Below are 25,689 nucleotides of genomic sequence, written 5' to 3'. Positions count from 1 at the left end.
GCAGACTCTCCGTCTATTGGCTGAACCAGACGTCACTCGGTGAGCGCTCTAGCCTCGCTCTTCCTGTGTTACCGCCCTTGGGCTGAGTGAGAAATCAAGCAGTGAAGACATCGCATTCATTGGGAGGACTGGCGATTTTTGGTGACTCCTTAGTTAGGTCCCGTTAGCCTCAGGTAAGGAACTTGTTTTTTGGCCGGGGTTGGACCCAGTTTGTCAATTCAGTGACACGTTGGCCGTACTGTGTTACACACTGTCACTTCCATATGTGCTGGTTTAGCTAAAACGGCTAGCAACTTGAGTCAACTGCAAAGGTTAGCATGTTAGCTGCTACATGTCATCGGGCTTTTTCGCATGGTGTTACTGCATCCGACAAATGTACGAAGTTGCTAAAGTATGGTCCCGTAAACCTCTTGGTCTGGCTTTAACCATTTCGTAGCTAGGGTGTGGTATCTTTGGCTGGGCGACGATAATCATTATCGATTTGATTACTGTCAGCGTGGTAATCATAAACATGTCAAGAGCGAGTTAGCTAACGCCGTTCCGTAGCCCGCTATGACCAAACAGGAGAGGGATGAAACTCCTTCAGTCAGGACAGCTGAATACCACCAGAGTAACGTAACTTAATATAGATAAGAGTATGAGTGCAACATGTGTGTTTATGGCAGTGCTAAAAACCTTTTGATTACCTGTCAGGGCAATGGTTCTTGTTTTATTGTGTATGGGTGTTGCTAATTGTATTTACAATGCAGGTCTGATTTAATCTCATCTGCCCATCCCTGTCAGTCTGACAGCAACAGCACATTTCACAAACAGTCCATACATCCCGTCAGTGTTTGTCTGTTTGCTCTATCACAAGAGATTCACTGTTGTTAAGGACGTACTTCTGGTGGGTGACTCACACCACTGTGGTTGCAGGTTTTAGGGAAAGGCAGTGTTGTCAGCAGCAGTGCTAGATTGTGAGATAGGTGCAAGGTCACTGTGTCAGTAAATCTACAGACAGACGCTAATCTTAGAGTTGATGTGTGTGTGTGTTCACAAAGGGCTCAGTGGTGAATGAAGGGTGTGGTCCAAGTCTTAAGGAAGACGTCTGCTTCTGCTCAGGGAAGTGTGTTTTTCAGGTGGCACTCCTGAAGCTGTAAAGCAGGTAATGCAACCAAGAGCAGCGGTGTGTTGATGGCTGACATGGCATTTCTGGTGGTACGGCAGACTGTACCAAGTACTGCAGTACCGTATTGCAGATAAACAGGCTCTTGATTTGTTTAACCTGCATACCTTTCACTGGAGGGTGAAACCTAGCTGTGAGTGCCAGGTTTCACCCTCAGGGAATGGTGACTTGTCATTACTACTTTTTTTTTTTTTTTGTTACAAAGGAGTGAAAGTCGCAGCCTTTCCTGGACCTGTACTATTTACAAGAAAGCCCTTGCTGAGCTAAAGGCACTCCTTGAAAATGCTTCTCATTATACAATAATAGAGGCTAAAATGGGAGCATACAAATCACGCATGTTTGTTTGAGAAACACCCCACTTCCTGTACGACTCTGGCCAGGTCTCTGAGGGAGGTACAGAAATATTTGAGTGAGTGAACAAAATAACTGTTTTTCTGACAGTTTTATTTCCACTTTCAGTCTAATTTGATGCACTTATACAAAGTCAAGCATCCGCACCATAACTTACTACTTAAACACACTGACACTTCTTTCCTCTCTTTGACCTGTTTGTACTACAGTGAAAATATCATAGTGTCAGAATGTTCAGAGCTTCCGATGCTATCTCCGTCTCCTTCCATCTGTTTTCTATCATTTCCGACACCTACAGGCACCTTAGGAGTCTAAACTCTAAAAGGATGTAGGAGAATTGAGCAACACAGGGTGGAGAGGCATAATGGTAGAATACAAGTGAAGCAGAGTAGGTGGGAGGAGGAAGTGCAGACTCTTGTCCCATGGGTAGCCCAGCTGGGTCAGTCTAACTATAGTCTTTTTTGTGGGTGGTGCTCTATAATAATGTAATAACCATCAGGGCTTCCTGTTCATGTCTGAGCTGCAAGTTATTATTCATCCAGATTCTGCCTCTGAGATCTGAAATAGCACCAGGCAACCTGGATACAAACTGGAGATAAACTTACTTTGTTTTTTTTTCAGCTGCTGAGAGTTATATGATATCAGTCAGAGATATCTAGGATGGTATCTCATTTTGTATCATATCTATAATGGCTGGGATAGTCTTGCATTTTGTCTTACAGCATCATTATTTTTTTTTGAGAGAGAGAAGATGAAGCCCCAGACATTTCATTTAAAAACAGGGGTAAGGTTTATCAGAGGTAGTGAAACTGATATTTTATGTTGCACTTCCCCTTAAGGCTGCACAATTAATCAAAATACTATCATAATAGCAACATACAAATTGCAGACGGTGCAGTTGTTTTGATAGACGTAAAAGGCGTGACAAAGAGTGTTGTAATGAGGAACTGTAGTGCTGCAGAGATGTCTGGGGCTATAAATCTTGTTCTCCAGATGTTAGAAAACACATTTGTTTGGTAAAGACCCCAACAGATGTCACATCTAGGGATGGAAGGGTACAAGATTTCATTACAGATCAGGAGAAAAACACGCAGGATAATTTGATCATGGTGAATTTAGATTATTAGGGTAGTTGTGAATTGGGATAATCCGCACATGAGTGACTTGAAAAAGATATCGTGCAGTTCTATAATGATCTCCCTGATTTGTTTAGAATTTCAACAAAATCTTAAGCCTGTCACGATGACTGAAGGCTTGGCTTGCCAGTTGTATCACCTACAAGAGTCCCAACTGAAGAACAACAAGGAGATCAGCTGCCCACCAGTTATTTATCCTTTATTTCGGGGGACCCTGTGATTTATGAGGGTTAAGGTTGTGTCCTATCTGTCATGAAATAATGATATTTGTTTGTCAACATCGTGTAATGTATTCCATTATGTTCAGTGCCATTTAAAGAGTTTTGGACCTATTCTGACCACTATCGGGATGATATCGTGGATCCTCATGATTTTGGCCAGGATAACAGACATATGATATTTTAAAAATAACTTCCCATGCTTAGCCACGTCATTATGATTTTAAACGTTTTTTACATGCAAAAATATCTTTCTCACTAATTATAAATGATGTCACAATTGCAATGTCTGTCATTTTGTGTAGTCTTTCTTCCCCTTTTGTCCATAAAAGAAACAGAGAGACAGCTGTTCATGAACTTATCCTCAGTGTAACTGTGTTAAACGTCTTGTGATCTAGTTGTAAATGATCTGGTCAGAGATGGGCACAGTAGTCTGCATTAAAAATAATCTTTGAGGTTGAGCACACTCTTAAGAATACAATTGACTTAGCGGTAATCGAACCCAAGGGGAAAAAGGCAGAAAATAAAACACAGATGAAATTATATTATTGATAAAAATAAGCATAAAAAGACGACTGTAAAATCTAAGATAAGAAAGGTGGCCGACTGTTTCCAAATTCTCAAATTTAAACAGTATTGGTAATATTAATGATAATGACAAAAAGACCAGCAAGTAGGTGATATTTTTCTATGAAGGCTTGGTTTGACTTTGTTAATGTGGTTAACATCTTGCAGCCTTGGCTAAAGCAGACTGGAAAGTAAGTGCTAAACTTGTATCCTGTCAGGTAATCTTCAGTTTGTCCTTGTGCGGTCCTCAATAATATGTTTATGTGCCCAACAGTAGCCTGAGTGCAGGGGTCAGTGCAGGAAAGTGTAAGGTGACTGCAGCGTGCCGACAGGTTTGCAGTATTATTGGCTCCGAGCCATCTGTTGTTGTCCTGAAGGATTAACCGAGAAGAGAGGGAGAAAGGAATCAATCAGATTGGACTAATGGATCCTCTCAGTGTCTCTGCTCTGGCCTGAGCCCACCCATCGCCATCATTATCCCTGTCTGCATGCCCCATTACTCTGCACTGTCTGCACACTCACTTCAGTCAGTACTGAAGACCTCACTGACTCTAAACAGTGGCTGTTGTTTAGGATGTGCTCAAACGTAAAATGTTTTTGAGAAAGTAGGATGATTGATAATGGTGATGAATGGTGTTATTTTGAGCTTATCTTGTCATAAGAGCATTATACTCTGTGTGTGTGTGTGTGTGTGTGTGTGTGTGTGTGTGTGAGTGTGAGTGTGTTAGTGTGAGTGTGTGTGTGAGACTTAAGGCTTATCCCAGAACAGGGTCTCAGCTTTTTCAAAATCCTGTCCAGAAGTGTTATCTTGTTGTCTGCAGGACATCATATAATTAGTCTGGGTAATTTCACCTTAATTAGGACAAAGGAAGTCATACATCAAACTTCATATGATTCCATATGCTCTGACTGGCTAGCAAATATTTGACTGGTGTTGAAGTACATTTCAGGGTAGACATGTGAGTTTTTGGCAGAATACATCAAAGTTGTTGAAACCTGGCAGGCGGTAAAGCCTGGTTAATCACAGTGAGCCGTCAGATGTGTTTTATGTCCCTGAACATCTTGGTTGTTGATGAGATTTCTCTTTTCTAAAAACATGCAGGTTAGGGCTTAAAATGACATCATGAGAAACTAATCCTGGTGCTGTTTCAGATTGCTGTTGTGGACACAACACACAGAATGACTTCCATATGATATAAATCCATGGGATGTTTTCAATCTCGGACATAATGTTGTTTAAGTCAAAACTTATTTGCATCTGTCAACACGTCAGTCGTCTAGATGTTGCATGATTATGATTTAATTTGATTATTTATATATTTTGGATGACACACACTAAGCTATCTTCCCGTTAATGACAAGGCTAACAGAAAAAGAAAACAGCAAAAACTTGAATGAGTCTGAATGTGTCAAGCCACCAACAAAGGGGCAGCTGCCCTACTGATTGATAATTATATGTTTTTTTCAAGAGTAGAATTATGATGAAACTGTTTTGGTTCTCCAGTTTAAAGCTCTGATCACGCTTCCTTACAAATATTGATTTCACCTGTATATGATTTTCCGGATTTCCCTCTGTCCTTTCCTGTTTAAAGCGAAACTCTCGCCAAAAAGCAACCAAGGCTTTATTTGGGATTGAATATGAGTCCAACCTTCGTGTGAAAGCATAATTATGACGAAAGAGGCACTTTTAAGATTCACCGTAGTTTCGGTTTTGGGCACGTTAATTTTGAACGGGAGTGCATGGGGCAGGATACGCTAGCATCAAAATCGCTATTTTTAAAACAGTAAGAAGGCTCGACACAACATGAAACTTTGCTCATAGCATCACCAGGGTCCCTACACATGAACACGAGCATTGAGAACATTGTTTGTGTACACAGAGTTTATGAAAAAGAAGGTTTTTGAACTACTCACGTTAGCTGCTGCACCTCCTGCGCGTTGCCGTCCTGGCAGGCAAAAGGTGTTGATCCCCGAGTGCGACCTGACAGGCACGCTTGAGGAGCGGTTCACCATCCCTCTCCTGCCTGTCAGGTCGCACTCGGGGATCAACACTTTTTGTCTGGCATGACGACGACGCGCAGGATGCTCTTGTTCATGAGTGGAGACCCTGGTGATGCTACGAGCAAAGTTTCATGTTGTGTCGAGCCTTCTTAGTATTCTAAAAATAGCGATTTTGATGCTAGCATGTCTACTACGGTAAATCTTAAAAGTGCCTCTTTCGTCGTAATTATGCGTTCACACGAAGGTTGGACTCGTATTCAATCCCAAATAAAGCCTCGGTTGCTTTTTGGCGAGAGTTTCGCTTTAAATGACAGTTTTGTTTTATTAAATTATTTTATCACTGGACATTTTTTAACAAGGCCAGATGTTGATGTCCATTTGTACGGCTTCATCACCTCACCTGTCTGACATTTAAATAGTCGCAAGTAACGCTTATTTACATGTTGATTAATTATCAGTTGTCTCAATTATTGGATTCGTTGTTGGGTCTATTAAATGACCAAATGACAGTGATTAACTGATTTCACTTTTAACAGCTGTTTGAAATGTCACAGATTTGTAATGTTAAGAACTCTGCTACACTCAGTGTTTCTGTTCTCGCTCTCAAAAGAGTTTATTTTTCTGATGTGGCGATGGACTTTCAATGTAATCGCCAGTAAAAAGCGGGACTATACCATTTACAGATAAATTAAGGTTCATCTCATTCATCTCGAGTTATCAATTATAAAAAACTGCGTTTTGAACTGACTTTCTGTTGATTTTTGTATCATTTCTATTTCAAACGGCTGCAACTCAAATAAAAAGCCAACAAAGATGTGTGGAGACAAAATACAATAAAACCCAGCTAAAATGCTCACACATCCATGGTGATGTAGCATTAATTAATGCTAATGTTAATTAATTTGATAGATGACAACTAATCGATTTAGCTGGAATGGCTGATCTACTCTCCTCCCAGTTGGTTGTGATAATACTCTGCAGTGTCACTACACTAGACTTTACTGCACCGCCTCTGGTGTCCAGTATCTGATTGAATTACACTGCAGTAGAATATTACGAGCGATATTATTATTGTAGATCATCATATTCATGGGCTTTTATTAACGTCATTCATGCTGACATTTGAGTCAGGCTTCATCGCAGCCACTCAGGCTTGTGAATGTCCCTGCGGTGACTCTCATCATCATTTTAGAAATAGATGAGTGTAGTTAAATTTCTCTAATAGGGGAGGTGAAGGAAAGAATTAGTCCAGCACTGAGGCTGGATTGTGGAGCAAAAGAGCCAACCAGTGTGAGAGACACTGTCAGACTCCTCAGGGAATTCCTCTGTACTGAAGAAGTCGGTCAGGCGACACCGGGGAGAGGACACTTAATGTTTAAAGAATCTTTGGCTGGAGAAACACTGCTGTATTTCACTACTGACGTGACTCTGTTTCGAATGATGTGATATTTGTTCCCATTTTGTATTTCTCAAACATTCAGCTTTTTGTCTTTCCTGCGAAAAAGCTTTTGTTGAGAATAGTGTGAGCAAGCCAGTCAGGAAAGGAGAGTTTGAAGTGTGTGTGTGTGTGTGTGTGTGAGTGTGTGAGAGAGAGAGTGTGTGTGTGTGTGTGTGTGTGTGTGTGTGTGTGTGTGTGTGTGTGTGTGTGTGTGTGTGTGTGATTAGGACTGAGACCATCTGTGGAGTCCTGCAGGGAATCTGGAAATCATGAGGTCATTTTGTGTTCGGACTGTGGCGTGGGAGCGGGAACTGAAGCCTGAAGCGCTTCATTTCGTTTGACAGGACACGCACTCACTCTCTAACTCATTCACTTATCTGAGCTTTATTTAATCTTAACTCTGGTGTTGTTTTCTTACATACACATCTACTTGATGGTTTACTCCAGGGGTATTTCCTGCCACTGTAACAGTTTGCTTTATTTTCAGGCCTTTAAAAATGCTTCTTTTGTTTCTTTTTAAAAGTTTGTCATGTATTCGAAAATTGACGTTCGCAAAGAACTGTTGGTGATCCTCAAGGGAGCGGTCAGATGATTTGTGTGAGCCTGAGAAAGTTCTTTCTTTGTTCCAGCTGTGTGTGTGTGTGTGTGTGTGTGTGTGTGTGTGTGTGTGTGTGTGTGTGTGTGTGTGTGTGTGTGTGTGTGTGAGTGTTGCATCATTGCAAGCCCCCATTATCCAGCCCAGCTGTGATCGACTATTGTTTCTCAGGGATGAGATAAACAATGTCTAATCTGAGTTAAGATGTAATTAGCTGACTGTTTTAGTCGGCTACATAAAAAGGAATCTCATGTCCCGTCATCATGAATGTTTATTTATGTTTCTGTGCCTTCAGGTAGCCTCTCCCTGGTCTGGAGCAGTGTGTAGAGAAGAAACAGTGTGGCTGTGGTCTGCTGTCCAGTGTTGCTTAGCGAGCTATAGCCGGCACCATGGCGTTGTCGTACAAGAAGGACCTGGACAAGTACAAGGATCTCGACGAAGATGAAATCCTCAACAAGCTGTCGGCGGAGGAGCTCAAACAGCTGGAGACGGCCCTCGAGGAGATGGACCCTGAGGTCAGGACTCAATGGGGGCTGGGCTCTTTAGTGGGAGGGAGTTCCTGTGGAAAAAGGATTCACCGGACAATTTCACATGTAAAAATAAGAGAGTTTATGTATCTAATGCACTCGTGGAAGCTCGTTAGATCTTTGCATTTCATTTTCTTAAAGGGTCACTTGACCTATTTGACACATTAAAGTGTGTTTACAAAACCTGCGGTGTACTACTGCATATGTGTTAATAAGTACTGTAAAGCCTTTTGTGGCTCCAGAGGAAGCTGCAAAGTTGCATTGTGGGTAATGTAAGACAGGTTTTAGAAAATATAAGAAGAAGTGTGATATCTCTGGTTCTTCTGCATCAGTTCTACTGCAGCCCAAAAATACTTTTTCTCATAATGCTAACATTATGAAAGAAGCGTCTGGTAAAAATATTTGTTGGAGCATAACAACCCCCACGAAATGAGTTGTTGAGTGACCGTCATAATTTGAGCCATTCAGTCCAATAAGATTTGGTTCACAATCAGAGCAAATGTCCACTATGACTCAAAGATGAACTGATTAGAATTTGGTCGCCAAAGGTCAGAGGTCAAGCTCACAGTGACATCACAAAACTCAAGAATTCATAAAATAAGTACAATCAAATTTGACATATGAACGTCTAACCCATTTGATATCCAAAAGGTCAGCATTAAATGCACTGTGACATTGTAATATTATTCAGCACCGCAGCCCTGGAACAGTAACTAGACTGCGATGTGGTAATTCAAGTTCATAAACGCAGTAATACTCCCTAAAACCTGTAAACACACTTTGAAGTGTAAAATTGGTGGATTGAACCTTTAAATAATGGACAGAACTACTCAAACTCAGACTCAGACAACTTTATTAATCCCACCAGGGGCAATTGGTTTCAGCAGCTTGCATACTGGCACAGTACAACAACACAGTACACACTATAAATAGATAGGGAATAAGGTAGAGTAAATAAATAAAATAAATAAAATGCCGAGGAGTAAAGTGTCATCAAGGATCAATACTTGAATAAGTGAATAAATAAGTAGATAAATAGATTGGTTGCACATGTTGACCTATACGATGTACATGGTAAAGGAATAAGATAAAATCATTATGAAGAATTTAAGAGACGAATAGCAGAGGGGATAAAAGATTTTAAAAAGCGGTTAGTCTTACCGACAGGTGAGACATAGTGACGACCTGAGGGCAACAGAGAATTCACTTGCAAGCGCGTGACCAGGAGAAGACAAAATGTTGTTTGCTTTCCTCAGAAAAACTGGTTAGGTCCCTAAATGTCACTCCTGTGATCTTGGAACATGTTTTAATAATGCTAATGCTTTCCCAGCAGATGAAGGAGAAACACAGGAGACTTTCGATAAAGGACTGATAAAACGACAAAGTATAACAGGCTGACAGAAAAAGAGTTCAGTTTGCGGAGAAGATGAATTCTCTGTTGCCCTCGCTTCACAATGTCTGCAGTGTTCACATCAAATTTCAGCTTCTCGTCAAAAAAAGGTGCCTAGATATTTATATGAACTGACCCTTTCTACAGTTTTGCCATGGATGGTGCTATCTACAGCTGGGTTTTTGTCGCGTCTAAAATCAATTATAAGCTCCTTAGTTTTAGACACATTTAGGTCTAAGTAGTTTTTGTCACACCATGAAACAAAATCAACAAGAGCTTCCTCGTGTCCTGATTCGGATCCCTGAAGAAGAGACAGCAGTGCAGTGTCGTCAGAGAATTTGACCAGGTCGCTTCCTTGCCTAACGCTTCTGCATTCATCTGGACTTGAGGTTTTTCCAAGTCTCTATAGAGGCAGTCAAGGATAAAAAAGCTTGGCGTCCTCCACGCCTTTCCCTGCCTGGTAAGCAAACTGGAGTGGGTCTATGCTCCGCTCCATTTGTGAAATAATCATGTTCTTCATCATTTTCTCAAAGACCTTCATGCACAGTGGTGTAAGTGCTAAGTATTTGGGGGATGAGTTTTTTGGAACAGGGATTATGATTGAGGATTTCCATAAATCAGGTACTTGACTGCAGTTAAGTGACCTCTGAAAGATGTGGTGGAGGACACGGCTAAGTTGTCCTCCACCACAGCACAATACCTTAATGTGCGTCCACAAATTTCATCTGGGCCACAGGCCTTTCTTATATTGACTTTCTTCAGGAGGTTGTTTACACATTCCTCACTGATGACCATATTACAGTCAGTGACAGAGGAAATAACCTGAAGAGAAAATTTGTCTGAGAGGTCATGGTTTTCGAACTGGGAGTAAACTACAATCTTAGACAGTTTTCACAAAAGATGCACTTTGTTTAACCTGCATACTGAAACCTGCTCATGCTCTCTGGCGAGGTTGTAGTAAGTCCAGTGATTTGTAGAAATTGGACATGAAAAAGCCATGAAAAATAATATTGTACCATGTCATCACATCAGCTGAACTTCATGGAATGCTCTGAATGGAACAAGTTCAGATCCAAGGGTGGATTTTTCCCTTGTAGCCCTCAACCACACCTCCCAGTCCCCAGCCTCGGTGATTGGGGCAACAGGGGGAGTCTGAGCTGCAGTAACTCTGTCAGCAGGCTGCCAAGTGTTTGTGTGTTTATTTGTGAGTGGAGCTGAAGAGAATAATGAGCCCCCACCTCCCCTCCAGGCGCCTGGGTGTTTTATTTAAATTCCGTTTAAACCGAGCGAGACAAACAACCCTACATGGTGACCCAAGGGAAACGTGCAGCATCAGTGGGAGAAAGAGACATTTCTGAATCTCATGTCATTTAATGGATGAAGTAAAATTTAGTTTGACCACAAAAAAGAAGCGTATTGCGTCAGAAGCTGCTGTTCGCTAGTGATGTGTGCTGCCACGAGTTTCCTTCAGGTACCAACTAAAACCAAGGCTTGTATCACCAAAACCAAGACCATACTGATACTTGGAATTTAAACATTTTGTAGTTTTAACAATGTGGGGGAGAATCATCAGTTGTACATAAATTCTCTTTGTACCTACATAACGCCTGCCAGTGCTTCTGTAGACCATCGCTGCATAACCTCATCGCATTCTGTATTGTAATTGAATCTCAGCCTCTCAACAAGGTTTGTGGTGCTGCCACAGTACCTCACAGTCCTCCCACACATCACATACAGGGACGCTGCTGTTCTTAGAACTGAAAAAGCTCCGCACATGACTGCGTTTGGGGTCAGCCAACATCAATGCCAGCTCTCTGTGGCGCCGTACTATCTCAGGCGGAAGGAGAAGAAGTTCCTATCAACTGGGTATCATTTAGACTACTTAATGGTGATAAAACACACATTCCACCCAAGTTACAGAGTTAAGGTGTTGATCTTTTAATATGGGAATCAATCCTTGGAACAGAAATGTTTGGGATCAGACAAATTCATATTTCTGTATAGATATCTGGCTGGCTAGACACATTTTTTCCCACATCCTCGTTCACTGCGTCCCACCTGTAACAAATGGTCCACAGGTGGTTGGTTTCTTTCAGGTCTTTTAAGCTGTCAGGCTTTAATTGATTGACATGTTTCCACTTAGATTAGTTCATAGTATGTAAGTATACATCCTGTTCGAGCAATATTCTGGCATTTACTTGCAGTGCTGAAAAGTTTGATAAAATGCCAACATTTGGAGTATACAGGCAGCATTTTCACACTGTAGTTCACATGTACAAGAACACTAATATTGACAGGTGTAACAAGTCTCCTCATCTCGTCTCCTCAGAATGCTCTCCTCCCAGCGGGTTTACGTCAGAAGGACCAGACAACTAAGCAAGCAACAGGATCATTCAACAGGGACGGCCTCCTCAAATACCTGGAGAAGGAAGCTATGGAGCACAAGGACAGAGAGGATGTAGTGCCCTTCACTGGAGAGAAGAAAGGTGAGTGTGTTTGTCTGCAGCTGTCCACGATAGAGCACCAAACAGAGTCATTCCAACGTGAATATGAACTATATTTAAAACTTTTTGACCTTTAGTTAAACTCAGTTCATTGAGGTGAAACACAGATCAACACTGTTGATGTCACAAAGGGCTTTCCAACAAGTGATGCTATCACATGTTAGTAATGCATTTCTCAGGGGATGAAGAACCAAGGTGTGTCTGTGTACGTTTGTGTGTGTCTCAGCAGTTCACTCACACAGCAGTGATTACCACTCCGCTGTCTTCACAGGTATTATTAATGCATGTCTGCTCTTATGCAACATACAGCAGTGAGTGGGCGGTGTGTTTGTACCAGGGGAGAGGAGGCAGGGAGTGTCAAAGCAGCAGGCAAAGTCAAGATTAACTGTGTTGAATCTATTTGTTTGTTATTTGCGTATCGATGTTTGGTAGATTTGTTTCTTTTTGGTTCAGTTTGTAGACCTGGTACCACTTAGATTAAAATGAGCTTATTTTGAGTTAAACAAATACAAAAAAAGCAAAACAAAAAGATTGCACTTTATGAATGTGCTTTCAGACAGTGATGATATCCGTCTTCTTCAAGCAGCTAAAACCTTTACATTTAGCAGTTAGCCACTTTTGAGTTAGATTTGAGTTTTCTTTGGTCCGCTCAATTTGGGTCCTGGCAGACCGTATTGATAATGACTGTATCAGGATTTGAAACAAGGAGTGAAACAAGTACTGTTGCGTAACAAAAGGCTGCAAGTCAGTCAGTATGCTCCAGGCCTTTTTGTACATTGGATATACTGTATCAGCATTTTTTAGAGCCTGACCTATACTGCATTTTTGGGGGAGATGTTGAATACCGAAATACAGTAAAAAAAAAAAAAAAAAAAAAAAAATCCAGATATTGATATTTTGGCCTGTATTCTTAAATACACAGAATACATACAAAAATGCTAATTGGGGTTTTGGGGTTGATCCCTTACATTTTGTTAGCAAACACTTGACAGAGATGTGTATATAATGGAACCAGGATATATACAGTTTATACACAGTATATACAACTGTGAACAATTAAAATATCTGCCAGAATATTCACAATTTGAAGATGAAATGGTAGAAGTATAATAAAATGTAGTTATGTAATGTAGATGTTGCTTAAAACAATGCGCACAGTAATGAACAATGGCTGACTGACGACTGAGGTCAAGGTTGAAGATTTACTTAGACAGAACTATGCAAATCTGTGCCTACATTTGTGCACATGTGCCTTATTTGAATGGAAGTGAGTTCTCAAATTGGCATAGATGTTTTTTGTTTGGCTTTTCTCACTGAATTAAATGTCAATCATCAAATATCCTGATAGTCCACGTGTTGAAGATGTGTCCAACTGAGTCTAGCTGAAGATCTTTTGTCCACACAACGAAGGCCTCATGCTATAAAAATAAATGTGGTTGTATGTGATACTCACACAGTTATATAATCAGGCTTTCAGCAGCTGTGCCTGTAGTATCGGCATTGAAAGAGTGGAGTGTGGGATGGATGATCATCACAACAGTCTGTGATATCACAGAGTTGTCAAACCAAAGAGGAACAAAATGTGTCAGGGGATTCTTGTCACAACACAGCTGATGTGAGGTAAGGATGTGAAATAAAAAAAAGATGCTTTATGTGACGGCAGGACAGCAAAAAAATAAAAGTGAGTGGAGTAGAAACACTGCTGCGTCCAGGGGAATTCCTTTTGTTGTGATCTCCAGAGAACTGAACGCTGCTCCCTTCGCTGCAGAGGAAATATGGAACTGACATCTTCCCTCTGACCCAGCCCTGGCCTGTTAGAAATTATACTCCCTCTCTGTGGGTGTGTGAGTGTGTTAGCGCGTGTGTGTGTGTGCGCGCCCTGTGACAACATGGAAAACTCGACTCACTATGGTGGTTCTGTGGAATGTAGCTGATTCTCCCCTTGTTATAGTCACCCCCTGCTGACAGATAATGTGGTCATGAGTGTGTGTGTGTGTGTGTGTGTGTGTGTGTGTGTGTGTGTCTCCTCTCATAGGAAAACAACCTGCTGCCCTGGCAACCAGTGCAGCCGTTTAACCACTTTAAATGCTCTCATATTGGGCCAGTCCGTCTTATTACTTTTCTGTAATCCTTCGTATGTATTGTTCATTCTTTCGGTTCCTTCAGGGCTTGTCAACATTAAGAAGGTCTAGAAAGAAGATGGTGGAGATGTTTGTGTTGTCAGAGGTGTACAGTATTGCTGGCATGTTCAGTTCAGTTGAAAGGGGCAGAGTAGAGTGTAATTTATCACTCTCGTTGGAGCGTTCAAGGTCGTGTTTCCGTTGAAGTCTGAACATGTTTCTTAAGGTTACAGTGGAGGGTGTGGCTGTTGTTGAATGAAAACGGTGTTCAGTTATTAAAAACATATAGCATGTAACCTTTTAGCATTGAAATGCCCAAAGACGACGAGGCGCTTTTACCTCAACCAAGGAGGTTATGTTGTCACCCGTGTCTGTGTGGCGGTTGGCATGTCAGCAGGCTTACACAACTATTAAACAGATTGCATGAATCTTGATGGAAAAAATATATTCAGATGGCTGGTATCTAAATAGCACTTTCACACTGAAATGACCTTGTATGTGCAGGTTTTTTAAACATGGGTAAACCTGCTAATAATCGGCAGTTAACTTTTTTGACATTGCCAGTGGATGAGTTTGCCTTTCTGTTTTTTCCTCTGTTGTCTTTGTTGTCACGTACGCACCAGACAGACAGCAGCTAATCATGTGCTTCATAAAACTACATCGAGAGGGTGGTAAACTTGTTTTGAAAAGGTCTTAATAATCAGTGATATTCTGAATTAGACACGTGGTTTTTCCAGAGCTGATAATGAATGTTGCTGGAGAGTTGAGACATTTTGCTTCTTTCTGATCTCTTAGTATTAGTGTTGAAATTCCTGAGTCTTAATTTCAACACATCATAGCATCACACCCTGGGGAAAAAAAGGAGATTATAGTAGCGTGTTCACATCACGGCCGAGCCGAGCAGGAGGCGATAAATACCTGTGACTCCTGCTGAGTTAATTAGCCTGGGAGTAAATCCTGATAATACACATTCACATCGCACACCAAAGTCAGATGTTAGCGGGTGCAAGTTGTTTTTTGGCCAGTGTGAAAGGGACAAGAGTGAGTACAAAGAGGGACTGTTGGGCATTGGCAGAGGTATGTGCTCTACTGAGTGGCGTTCTAGTAGAGTATTTTGTTGAGTTGTGTACTTAAATTGATCGCAAATGTTTCCAACTTTGTTCAAGGTTCAAACCCAGAGAAATCCCAAATTCTATTCAGAGCAACAGTGCGTTTCATTTGGTCGGCTATAACTTCCGTGTAAACGCCAGATGAAAAGATATCTGAGAGTGAGGAAGGAAGTCAATGAACGTGACTAATCATAACATGAAACTTTAAACACACCTTGTACATGAACATTTCTGCCAGCCACTTCGATGGATTTTCATCTGCAGTGGTCGTTTAACACTGAAGACAGAAACTCCCAAGTCCTTCACAGTACCATCGGCATTCATTACACCATTACACCATTTATGAAGTTTTTTTTTTTTTTTATTTATTTATGTTGTTTATTTCGGGCATGTCAATTCATAAACATCACATTTCATCATTGTTCAAATAATACAATACACATGGCCGAAAGGGAAAAGCGGGAGAAGCCAAAGCTTATCAAGTCCCGCCCCCATTACCCACAGGATAAAATCTTCATCCTGATCTTTTCTTGTCATTTGCATTTTACATTTTCTTTTCTCTTTTTTTTTTTTTTTTTTTTCAACTTCTTTTGTTATGACCTTTGACAAAACATATTACAGCAGTAGCATACAGAGCTGAATTCAAGCTCTAGACAGTACATACAGATTACATGAAGTTATCTAAGGCTGCATCAGACGAATGCGGATGATGAATGGTTTGTCACGTTGGATTAAATACGCTTCAGACGTTGCTTGCATGAAATATGCTCAGGCTTCTCCTGGAAAATCATGAGTGTCAAGTTAAAACGCTCCACACTCAGCGTTTTCTGCGTCTGATACTCGTGTGACAGGCAGGCACTGCACTATTGATGTGCCCATTTTCCATCAGCGTTTGTACATTGTTGTACCCTAATGTGTTTTCCTCCTTTAACCCATGATTTATGCCCCTCTCGGATCATACAGACAGGACTTTGGCTCTGACTTCGTTTCCTTCTGAGGGGCTAAATGTCGCTCCAGAGGGACTGGCAGGCACAGGATGCTGCCTGATGACTGTATTTACTGTTTACTGGCTTTCAGGAAGTGCCAGAGCCCCCCCACTAGGGACCAGTTTGAACAATTTGACTGGCTTCACTGAGTTAGAAGGAGGGAAGGAGGCAGGGCCAGTTCTCGGGGTGTTTTTGTTGAAGCAGACAGGCAGCATCAGGGAGTGAATGGCACCCACTGGATCGTCGAGCCGTCCAGTGCAAGTGTTTGTTGCCCCAGCAGTGCAGTTTAGATTAGACTACAGTCATTGTTCCATGACTTCCTTCGCTCTTTCCGTTTCTTCCTTCAGATAGGTTACCATGGAAATACCATAGTTGTCAGACAGTCACGTCTGGACTGAGATCAGCTAGTCTGAGCCGCTGATGGCTGGGGAATGTTGTGTAAAATAGCAGGAGGCCCAGACGTATTTAAACAGCATGTGTCTGTTGTTCAGATGTCACCCCATTGTGAGGTATATCAACATCATTTTAAGATCACAATTTCAACTTATTTTGTATTCATTCACAATGGATAGACACTAAAGCTGCAACAATTTGTTAATCTCAGCTTTTAGACTAAGATGTTTATATTTCCTTTTAAATGTTTATCACTTCCAGTTATTGGTCACCCTAGATTACTACTAATCGGTTTCGTTTTGGCCCTGAAAAAATCATATCGGTCGACCCCTGTCACAGATGAAAACTTTTTTGTAGAGATTATAATGTAGAAAAAAACGATGCTTGGGATAGTTTGTAACTGTTTAATTCAGAGCAAAATGTACTGTTGCACTGCAATGATTGCATTTTAAACAATACATTTTATTGGTAAAATGACAAAAATATGTGTCGGCAGGATATTTAACAGTGTGTTTGATAACCACATTTGAGGGATCTGCACTAAAAATCTGTGCGTATCGCCCGATACATCGTTACTGACAGTTTTTTTTACTTCGTAATATCAGGATCAGCATTCATCTCAAAAATGTAGTTCTAGACTGAAGATTAAGCTTGAAACTAATTGGCAGATTAATCGATGATTGAAACAATAGGTTGTAGCCCTATGTAACACTGACTAACGAGAGTAAATGGAGTAAAAGTGAAAACACATTCTACAACTTGATATGTTCTGATTCCCTGTGCATTGCAGTCATTCAATATATTTAGATAAACAAGCCAAGTCACACACTTGGAGATCACTGAAAACAAGTTTTAGAGTAAAGGAGAGTGATGAGTGAGTCGTCTGATGTCAAACAGATAATACAATTAAATGTGTTGTGACTGGAGCCCTGATCAGTGTTGGTGTTAATTCCAGCCTACGTGTGAATATTAACGATACAGCTGCTTTGTCTTGGAATGGCTCCATTTGCTTTAAGGCACACTCTCAGTCACACAGCACTTGGCAGTCATGCAGTCTTATGACTGTGGAACAAGGATAGAATAGGAATGGCCGTAATGTGAGAATAACGAGTCACATTAACCAACAGTTAGACATTTTTTATAGAAGGCAGGGTATGTGTATCATCTCATAAAACCTGCGCTCGACTTGCATGTACCCGTTTCTTCTGGCTTTGCTGATGTTAAGGTATTGCCTCTCCATTTTATGAGGGCTGAATCATCCCCTTCTCTCCTTTCCTCATCGTCTTTTTCCTTCTGTCTCCACAGGTAAAGTATTTGTTCCCAAGCAGAAACCAATAGAAACACGCCAGGACGAAGTCACAACCCTCGATCCAGAGTTGGAGGAAGCCCTATCCAGCGCCACAGACACAGAACTGTGTGATCTAGCAGGTAAGAATGAAGAAATACCTTGGAGGAAGCAAAAAGGCTTCAGAAACACAACTCTGTATGAGGGTTTCTATGTCTGCTGTGCACACCATGACTGCGTGACATGCACAGAATATACAGTTTTTTGCCCTTATTCCTAAAAGATAATATTCTTACTAAGCTGTTCACTTGGCTAATGAAAAAAAAAATGCTCCACTGATATTCCTGTGTACATGCAGCCACGGAGCCTCTTGTGTAATTTTGCTTACTTGCTTCAAAGTAAGATTTCTCTCACTTGATTGTGGAATCGTGTGAACACAGCCTCTTTCATTTCTTCAACCACCTTTTTGAAAAGGTTGGTGTTGCAATATTTGTTCTCATCCCCAAAACCTGCTGATATTTAAGTCTTTGAATGTTTAAAAGTAGGTGTGTTTCTTCTTCCAACCAGTAACACGGGCTTTTCTGTAAGGCTACAAGCAGAGGGCTAAGACAGTTGGTCAGTGGAAGTCTCTAGTGTGCACACTCTATGGGTTGCACAATGTTGAAGATCTGGGTAATCTACATCCAGGAAGTTGAACTTTTTTTGGCTTTATGCACCACTTAGCAGCTTTTAAAGGAATGAATGGGGATTCACTTCCGATTCTGTGTCCAGGCAAGTAAACAGGCAGGTCTGGTTAATTTGATTCATATAGCCAAGAATCACCATCACATTGCCTCAGTGAGCTTTACAATGTGTACAGTAAATCACATCCTCTGTCCTTAGACCCTCATCTGTCCATAGATTTGCATAAGAAAAAACTCTCCAAAGAAAAAAAAACGTTGTAGCAGGAAAAAAAAATGGAGGAAACCTCTGGAAGAGCCACAGAGGAGGGATCTCTCTCCTAGGACTGACAGACATTCAGGGAATGTTACTTATACAGAAGAGAACAGCAAGATCACAGAGTATATGGATTTCATTGACCGATTACCTGATGAAAGTAGATTATATAAAATATAAATGAAGAATATGAATCCAGGAGGATGACTGTGCAGGCTGAGGAATCACCAAGCAGTGCACACAATGTCCTCTCTACCGTGGTGACCTGGAAGAGGACGGACCACTCAAGATAATTAGCAAGAAAACATCCGAATGTATAAAGATTTTGACTTGTGTGACAAAAGTCAATATATCAGAAGAGGCTGTGTGTGGCAAACTGAGGTAAAAACCCAAACTGAGACGCATATTTTGAATATTCTGTACACATGTCAAAGGACAGCGCCTAAACCCGAATAATATTTGCATATCCCGCATGTCTTATTGGAAAATGTTACATTTGGAAAAAGGAATGGAATATTCAAACGGGAGATGTTGTTAACGTGAGCCATATGAAATCTGGCCTATTGTCATACTCTGAATAATAGTAGAAATCAACTATCAAATATATTTAGTAAAACACAAACACACCACTGATCCTGCCTGTCTTTCACAAGGCTCCATCCTCTACCTTGTGTGACGATGAGGATCAGTCACCTCTAGATTTAGTTACTCTTTATTCACTTACTGCATTTTGCTTTTAAACCTTGTAGAACACACCGACACGATGATTCAGCTACTCAGTTTTTGGTTTGCTCTCTCTTGCAGCGATTCTGGGTGTTCACACGCTGGTCACCAGTACTCAGACATATGATGGGACTGGAAGTAAAGAGGGCTACAACAGTAAGTACAATCACAGAGATAGATATGTTAATTCCAATATCCCAAAAAGGATCAACACCTTGATGTCCACCTGTGTGTGTTTTCTAGATGTGATCAAAGGGGAGAAGATGAACCCAGTGTTTGATGAGCCTCCAAATCCCACCAACGTAGAAGACACTCTGCAGAGGATAAAAAGCAACGACAGCTCCTTAACAGAGGTCAACCTCAACAACATTAAGGTACGCAGAAACACAAGTGTGTATCGAGTGTGACTAAAGGCTGGTGTGTATCTCCGGACCAATGGCAGTGTGTCTGTTGGTTTTTCAGAACATTCCAATTCCCACGCTGAAGGACATCGCCAAAGCCATGGAGAACAACACACACGTCAAGAAGTTCAGCATGGCGGCGACACGGAGCAACGACCCAGTCGCTGTGGTGAGATGGAGTGCCTCGTGTGCTTTCTAATGACTTTTGTTCATAACTTACTTATCATTATGTTTTTAAAATCGTTGCTTTATTTCCCCGTTCCTCCTCCCAGGCGTTCAGTGACATGCTGCGGGCCAACAAGACGTTGCGAAGTTTGAACTTGGAGTCCAACTTCATCACCGGGACGGGGGTTCAGGCTGTGGTGGACGCGTTGAGAGACAACGACACGCTCACAGAGATCAAGATAGACAACCAGGTAACAGATGATTCGAAAGTGTTAACATAAATAAATGTACTGAAGTACTTCAGCTGATTACAGTTTACAGGGTTCGTACAGGTGCTTGAAATCCTTGAAAGTGCTTGAATTTCAATGTTGTGTTTTCAAGGTCTGAAAAGTGCTTGGATTTTAGTTCAAGTGCTTGAAAGTGCTTGACATTATAACTCTGTCTTTTATAAAATTGGGATCAGACTGGATAATTAATTTCTGAAGTTTTTGCTATTATAAAATATAATTTTAGATGTTTACAGCATAATACAATGTACATAATTGTGATAAAAAGTGAAGAAAAAAATCACAAGTATATATATTCCTTTAGATACGTATTTTACCCCAGCAGTAAGGGGCTGGAAAAGCTTAAAAATGACCCTTAAAAGTGCTTGAAAAGTGCTTGAATTTGACCTTGAAAAATGTGTACGAACCCTGAGTTTAGAGGTTAAAGTACTCTGAATGATAGTACTTTTGAATACAAGTGTAGATGATGATGAGTTAAGTAAAGGAAAAACATATTTTGACTTTGGGCCGGTTAACAGGGATGGTTCTGGAGCCCTGGATCAGAGGTTTCATAGTTCAGAAACAGTCATGGTAAAATAAAGATTACGATGAAAAAAGAGTGTGAATTTTTTTTCCCCGCTGTTTTCACTTGTTTTGTTTAGTTTTTTGTTATTCCTGTCATCATCCAAGGTCACTGTAGATGATTACAGGGACGTTATGTTGGGGAAGTCTTTGCACTTTTAAATGAAGTGGTTTCACGCTGCCCACAGTAGCAGAAAATGTTTGTGCTACAGTGTTCAACGTGCAGCTGGAGACAACGCCAACCAACACAAACCACTGCCTGAATGAAAACGTAAAAGGAGCAGTTGAGTGTTTCCAGTAGTGGAAAAGAAGTGAAACCTTCCATCTGTGGTCCAAGCCTCGGTCTCATAGAGTTTTCTCCTACAAATCAAAGTGAAGCCGTGACTCTGATGTTCAGATGTTGACCTCCTGTGTGTTTGTGTGTGTTTCAGAGGCAGCAGCTGGGCACCACCATAGAGATGGAGATAGCCAAAATGTTGGAAGAGAACAACAGCATAGTGAAGTTTGGCTACCACTTCACCCAGCAAGGACCTCGCTCCAGAGCTGCTGCAGCTATCACCAAGAACAACGACCTGGGTATGACGCACACGCACACGCACACGCACACGCACACACACACACACACACACACACACACATCCAAACGTCATCAAATTTCCCTCCACCTGATATCTGCCTCTTTGGGAGAGTGAATCATGACATTTTCCATAAGACGTCAGTCCACAGTGACGACCTCTCCTCTCTTTTAGCTCCTCGTCCTGTCAGAGTTGCGGTAGCACAGGTGTGATGCATGGGTGTGACTACGAGTGTGTCAGGGTTTGAATGAAGAATTCACTGCATTAACAGAATGAGGATTGACACCGTGTGAGAGTGACGACATCTCACTTCTTGTTTTCTGTTCACGCTGACACATGCTGTTGAAATGGATCAAAACTTTGACCGCACAGCTCGTGACGACTCACAAAGTGTTTTCATGTTAAACTAACACGCCTGTGCAGGTTGAAGGCTGTGTAGCATGTTTGCAGTTCATTCTTATAGTCTCTACTCTAGCAGAATTTGTGCTTTTGGCTTTCTTTAATCCTGTGTTTCTTCTCTAGTCCGCAAGAGGCGAGTGGAAGGCGACCTGTAGGGACGGAGCCCGACAAGTCTCCCAGCCAATCCTGTTGTTTCATCTCAACGTGTGGAATAATTTCAGCCAATGCCCTGGTCTCATCTCACTGTGTGGAAACTTTAGTCTTGTGCCAAATTACGGGGCAAGGCGTGCTCAACCAGAACATACATCTGAGAAGAAGGGAAATAACTGGAATAGCCCTCTCCCATACACATGTCCATACGTATGTTTATTATTATTATGTTGTTGTTTATTGAAGGTGTAAATCTGATTAGTTTTTAGTCATTTCATTTCAGCTGCTCCTTTTTTTTTTCTTTTTTTTGAGCCTTCATTTGATCTGTCCAGACTTTTTACTTGCTCTTTTTCCTTTTGTACTTTGCTATAATCCTTTGACGTAAACACGAACATTACCAAGTAACAGAAAACAACAGTAACAGCTTTGTGAAAAACAATAATTAACGTTGATAAGCACCTGTACCCTCGACTGTGATAGTTTGCTGTTGAGGCTTAAGCTTCCAGTGGAGTTCTGGTATTGACCCAGCAGAATATGTCATTTGAAAAATGGGGATACCATACAGCCACATCTACTAGCCAGTGAAGCGTGTCTGACTATAAGATAACACAAGTAAGCAAAAGGTAACATTAGTCACCGTTTAATAACCCGCTCGCTAACTCTTGTTTCTGATGTTGCTGATCAGGGGCCTCATTACAGACAGAACTCTAATGGCTTACCCTGGAAATTGAAAGCTAACAGGCTAACATCAGTGTTAGCTTCTCTAACAGGGGAACATCAGTATTAGCCTCTCCAACAGGCTCATGTCAACATTACTTTCTTCAGCAGGCAAAAAATAAGATTTTGTTAGCTTGTCCAACACGATCATCAACATCAACATCAGAGCTACTGTTTCCAACAGGCTAAACGTCAGTCTTAGCTTCACTAGTAGGCAAAACATAATTGTCGGCCGTCTTTAACAGGCTATCATCAGAGCTAGCTTCTCCAACAGTTATGATTTAAATAGCCTTTCTTAATTATAATGTTTTAGTGTTCTGATGTTCCCCATCTTCACTGTCAGTGTCGTACAGACCTGGAGATAGCAGCAACAAACTGATTTTTCACTTCAGACGGTTCTGTCCTTAATCCTTAAAGTTAATGTAGATGAGATTTTCCGTTTTTTGTAACGAGGCCCCTGATCACTGTTGTACATTCCATCTGCATGTTGGTTTGCAGGTGTTGTTTATTGGAGTTGCCTTGTAAAAGCCGGGCTGACCGTCTGCCTGGTGTGTCTAACGGTTAAATGTGTGCTGATCTCATGCCGTAGTCAGCTCAACAACAGACTCTGGCTCACGCCCTTATTTGAATTTATTGCTGTAAGTATCAATGCACAATGTTTTATATTACTTTACTGTTCAAATATCTTTTTTTCATGCGGTTCAAATTCAGATTTTGGTTATTCTGATTACTTATACCCGGTTTCAAGTAAAAGTGGGATTGTTGCTGTAAAAGGAACAGGATATTAACCCCAGTGTGGACTGAAGAGGCTGTGATCTGCTCTCATAAGGGATTTTCTCTGATTCTTAACCATGCCAAAGACTAACAAATGCAGAGCTTAAAGCATCAATATTGAACTTTGTGGTTATTGATTCTGGTTTAAGCCTCCTCGTAGTACAGATCTGGTTAAGGACAATAGTGAGATAGACATTTTTTACATCATGACGTTAAATTTTGCTTCATCATTGTAGGCCATCTATAGCAAAAAGTCCTTCACTGAGATGTGAGGAAGAGTTGGCAACCAGTTGGTGTGAAACTTCTCGGGTTGCGAATACTTGCGAAATGTTTGGATGAACGACATCTCCCAGATAGAAAGTCATTTACAGATTGTTGATTTTACTTTCCCTCACTCCCTCACACCAACACGTTCACTAGGCTTTCAGCTGTAGCAGGTCATTCATTATGTAACAGGTGACGACATGCTGTGTGTGCCTCAAAGTGAACTTCCATGGGTACCCTAACCTGCTCAACAAACTTGTAAAAGGACTTATTCAGGAGTTACTTGAAACTTGTAAATACTGTTTATGTGTAATAGGAACAATATACTGGCATGAAGTCTTCGCTTGTGAGCATCATGTTTCTGTCGACCAAAAATGCTCCTTCATCACAACAGCCTCACATTCCTCGGAGAAGAGCTGTACGGCTGAGTTCAGTACTTTGGGGTTTTTATATCTGTGTACTTCTGCCGTCTGCGAGTATTCCTCCCTGAACCTTTTTGTTTTTACATTCCTGTGACGGTCAGCTAAAGTGGAAAACTGCTTCTTTGCTCGGGCTTGTTATTGAGAATAATCTGTGACTCATAATACTGTATGTATATGAATTGTAAAATGCCATCTCAAATTCAAAGTGCACACAGAACACACACTTGGACTTGTGTACCACATAAATCTGCACAAGTCGTTGCTGAGATGTTTTTTTTGTACCTTAAATCAGAACCCAGGTGTATACTCGACATAAGGAATATGTAAAATCACAGTAAACTGGTAAAATGCACTGCTGAATATAAAACATCCTCAACAATAAATGTTTTTACATACTCTTTGGATTTTGTTTTGTTTTTTTGTAAAAATGAATTCTTTTAATGTATTAATATGTTTATATAGACTATTGAACCAGTTTTCTCTCCTCAGTTAACATCAGCAGACTTCGCTCCGACAAACGTGACTGAAAGCTCCATAAAGATGTAATGAAGTGGACCTCGTGCCGGTTTCTGTCATGCAATTTAGTAATAAAATGTCAGCTGTTTTTTGACATAGTCATAATTCTTCCTGACATTCTGGTCGACGTTTACTCAGAAAATGGAGCCGTGCTGATGTGAGGTTTTTCAGTGAGTCTGCGGTTGCAGTCTGTGTGTGTTTTAGCGTCTGGTTCACTAAAACGGCAACGCATCAGGCAGTCAGCCCCCGGTACTGGAGGAGAGATCATACGGGCAGTTCTGAGGTGGGATTTCTGTGAGGTCACAAAGCTCAGAGAGAAATATTATTGTGAAATTAAAAGATATTTACTGTTGCTGACTCGACCTGATCTAAGATCTAATTTATGTAGGAGGCAAAAAGGACATGAATAAAATATGTATGTTTAAAATAAAATATACGGAAAGTAAGCCTACACGAGTCACGACCAATGACTACAACATCCGATCACTATCCTCCCTTAAATAAGCAGAGCAGTTTATCTGAAGGTCAAGGCCGGCACACTGGGGGAAATAGAGGACTGGGTGTTCATGGGAAGAGGGCCAACAAAGATGTAGAATAAATGGATCTGGAGAGGAGCCCACAAAGAACCTTGTGCCACGCCCCCGCCTGCAGGCACTCTGGGAAATGAGACGCAAACTTCAGCCTGGTGCATCTGCTCGATAACTACAGCAGAACAACAGGCTCAGAAGTCTTTTTGGTGAGAGTTGCTGACAGTATGGGAACAGTTCAAATCTACTGTTATTCTCTGCATAGCAAACATTCACAGCTAATGATGCCACCCTCCCCCAGAGGGTCCGACAGGGTGAGAGAGTTTAAAACAAGACCAGACTCGAGCCTGCAGCCACGCTCATGTTTAGATCAGGGTCCTGACTGCTGATGTTCAGCAGGTGAGCTTCAGCCCATCCATTAGAAGTTCTAAGTTTATTTACAGTGATCACTAGATAGTTATGCAGAAATAAAAAAAGGCTACGTTAC

At 41.2% G+C, this 25,689-nt stretch overlaps 1 protein-coding gene across 1 annotated transcript; it reads left to right on the top strand.

The window, feature by feature from the left end:
- The first annotated feature begins 40 nt into the window (after nucleotides 1-40).
- tmod2 (tropomodulin 2) lies at nucleotides 41-24,557 on the top strand. The gene is made up of 10 exons (XM_030414634.1): nucleotides 41-173; nucleotides 7,767-7,986; nucleotides 11,718-11,874; nucleotides 17,806-17,928; nucleotides 19,526-19,600; nucleotides 19,688-19,818; nucleotides 19,907-20,014; nucleotides 20,118-20,261; nucleotides 21,290-21,434; nucleotides 21,956-24,557. The coding sequence occupies exons 2-10, from the start codon at nucleotides 7,861-7,863 to the stop codon at nucleotides 21,985-21,987; spliced, it is 1,041 nt and encodes a 346-aa protein (XP_030270494.1). The 5' UTR covers nucleotides 41-173; nucleotides 7,767-7,860; the 3' UTR covers nucleotides 21,988-24,557.
- Nucleotides 24,558-25,689: the final 1,132 nt, after the last annotated feature.

Source organism: Sparus aurata, chromosome 4 (genome assembly GCF_900880675.1).
Source record: "Sparus aurata chromosome 4, fSpaAur1.1, whole genome shotgun sequence".
NCBI lineage: Eukaryota > Metazoa > Chordata > Actinopteri > Spariformes > Sparidae > Sparus > Sparus aurata.
This window is presented reverse-complemented; position numbering and strand designations above follow the sequence as displayed.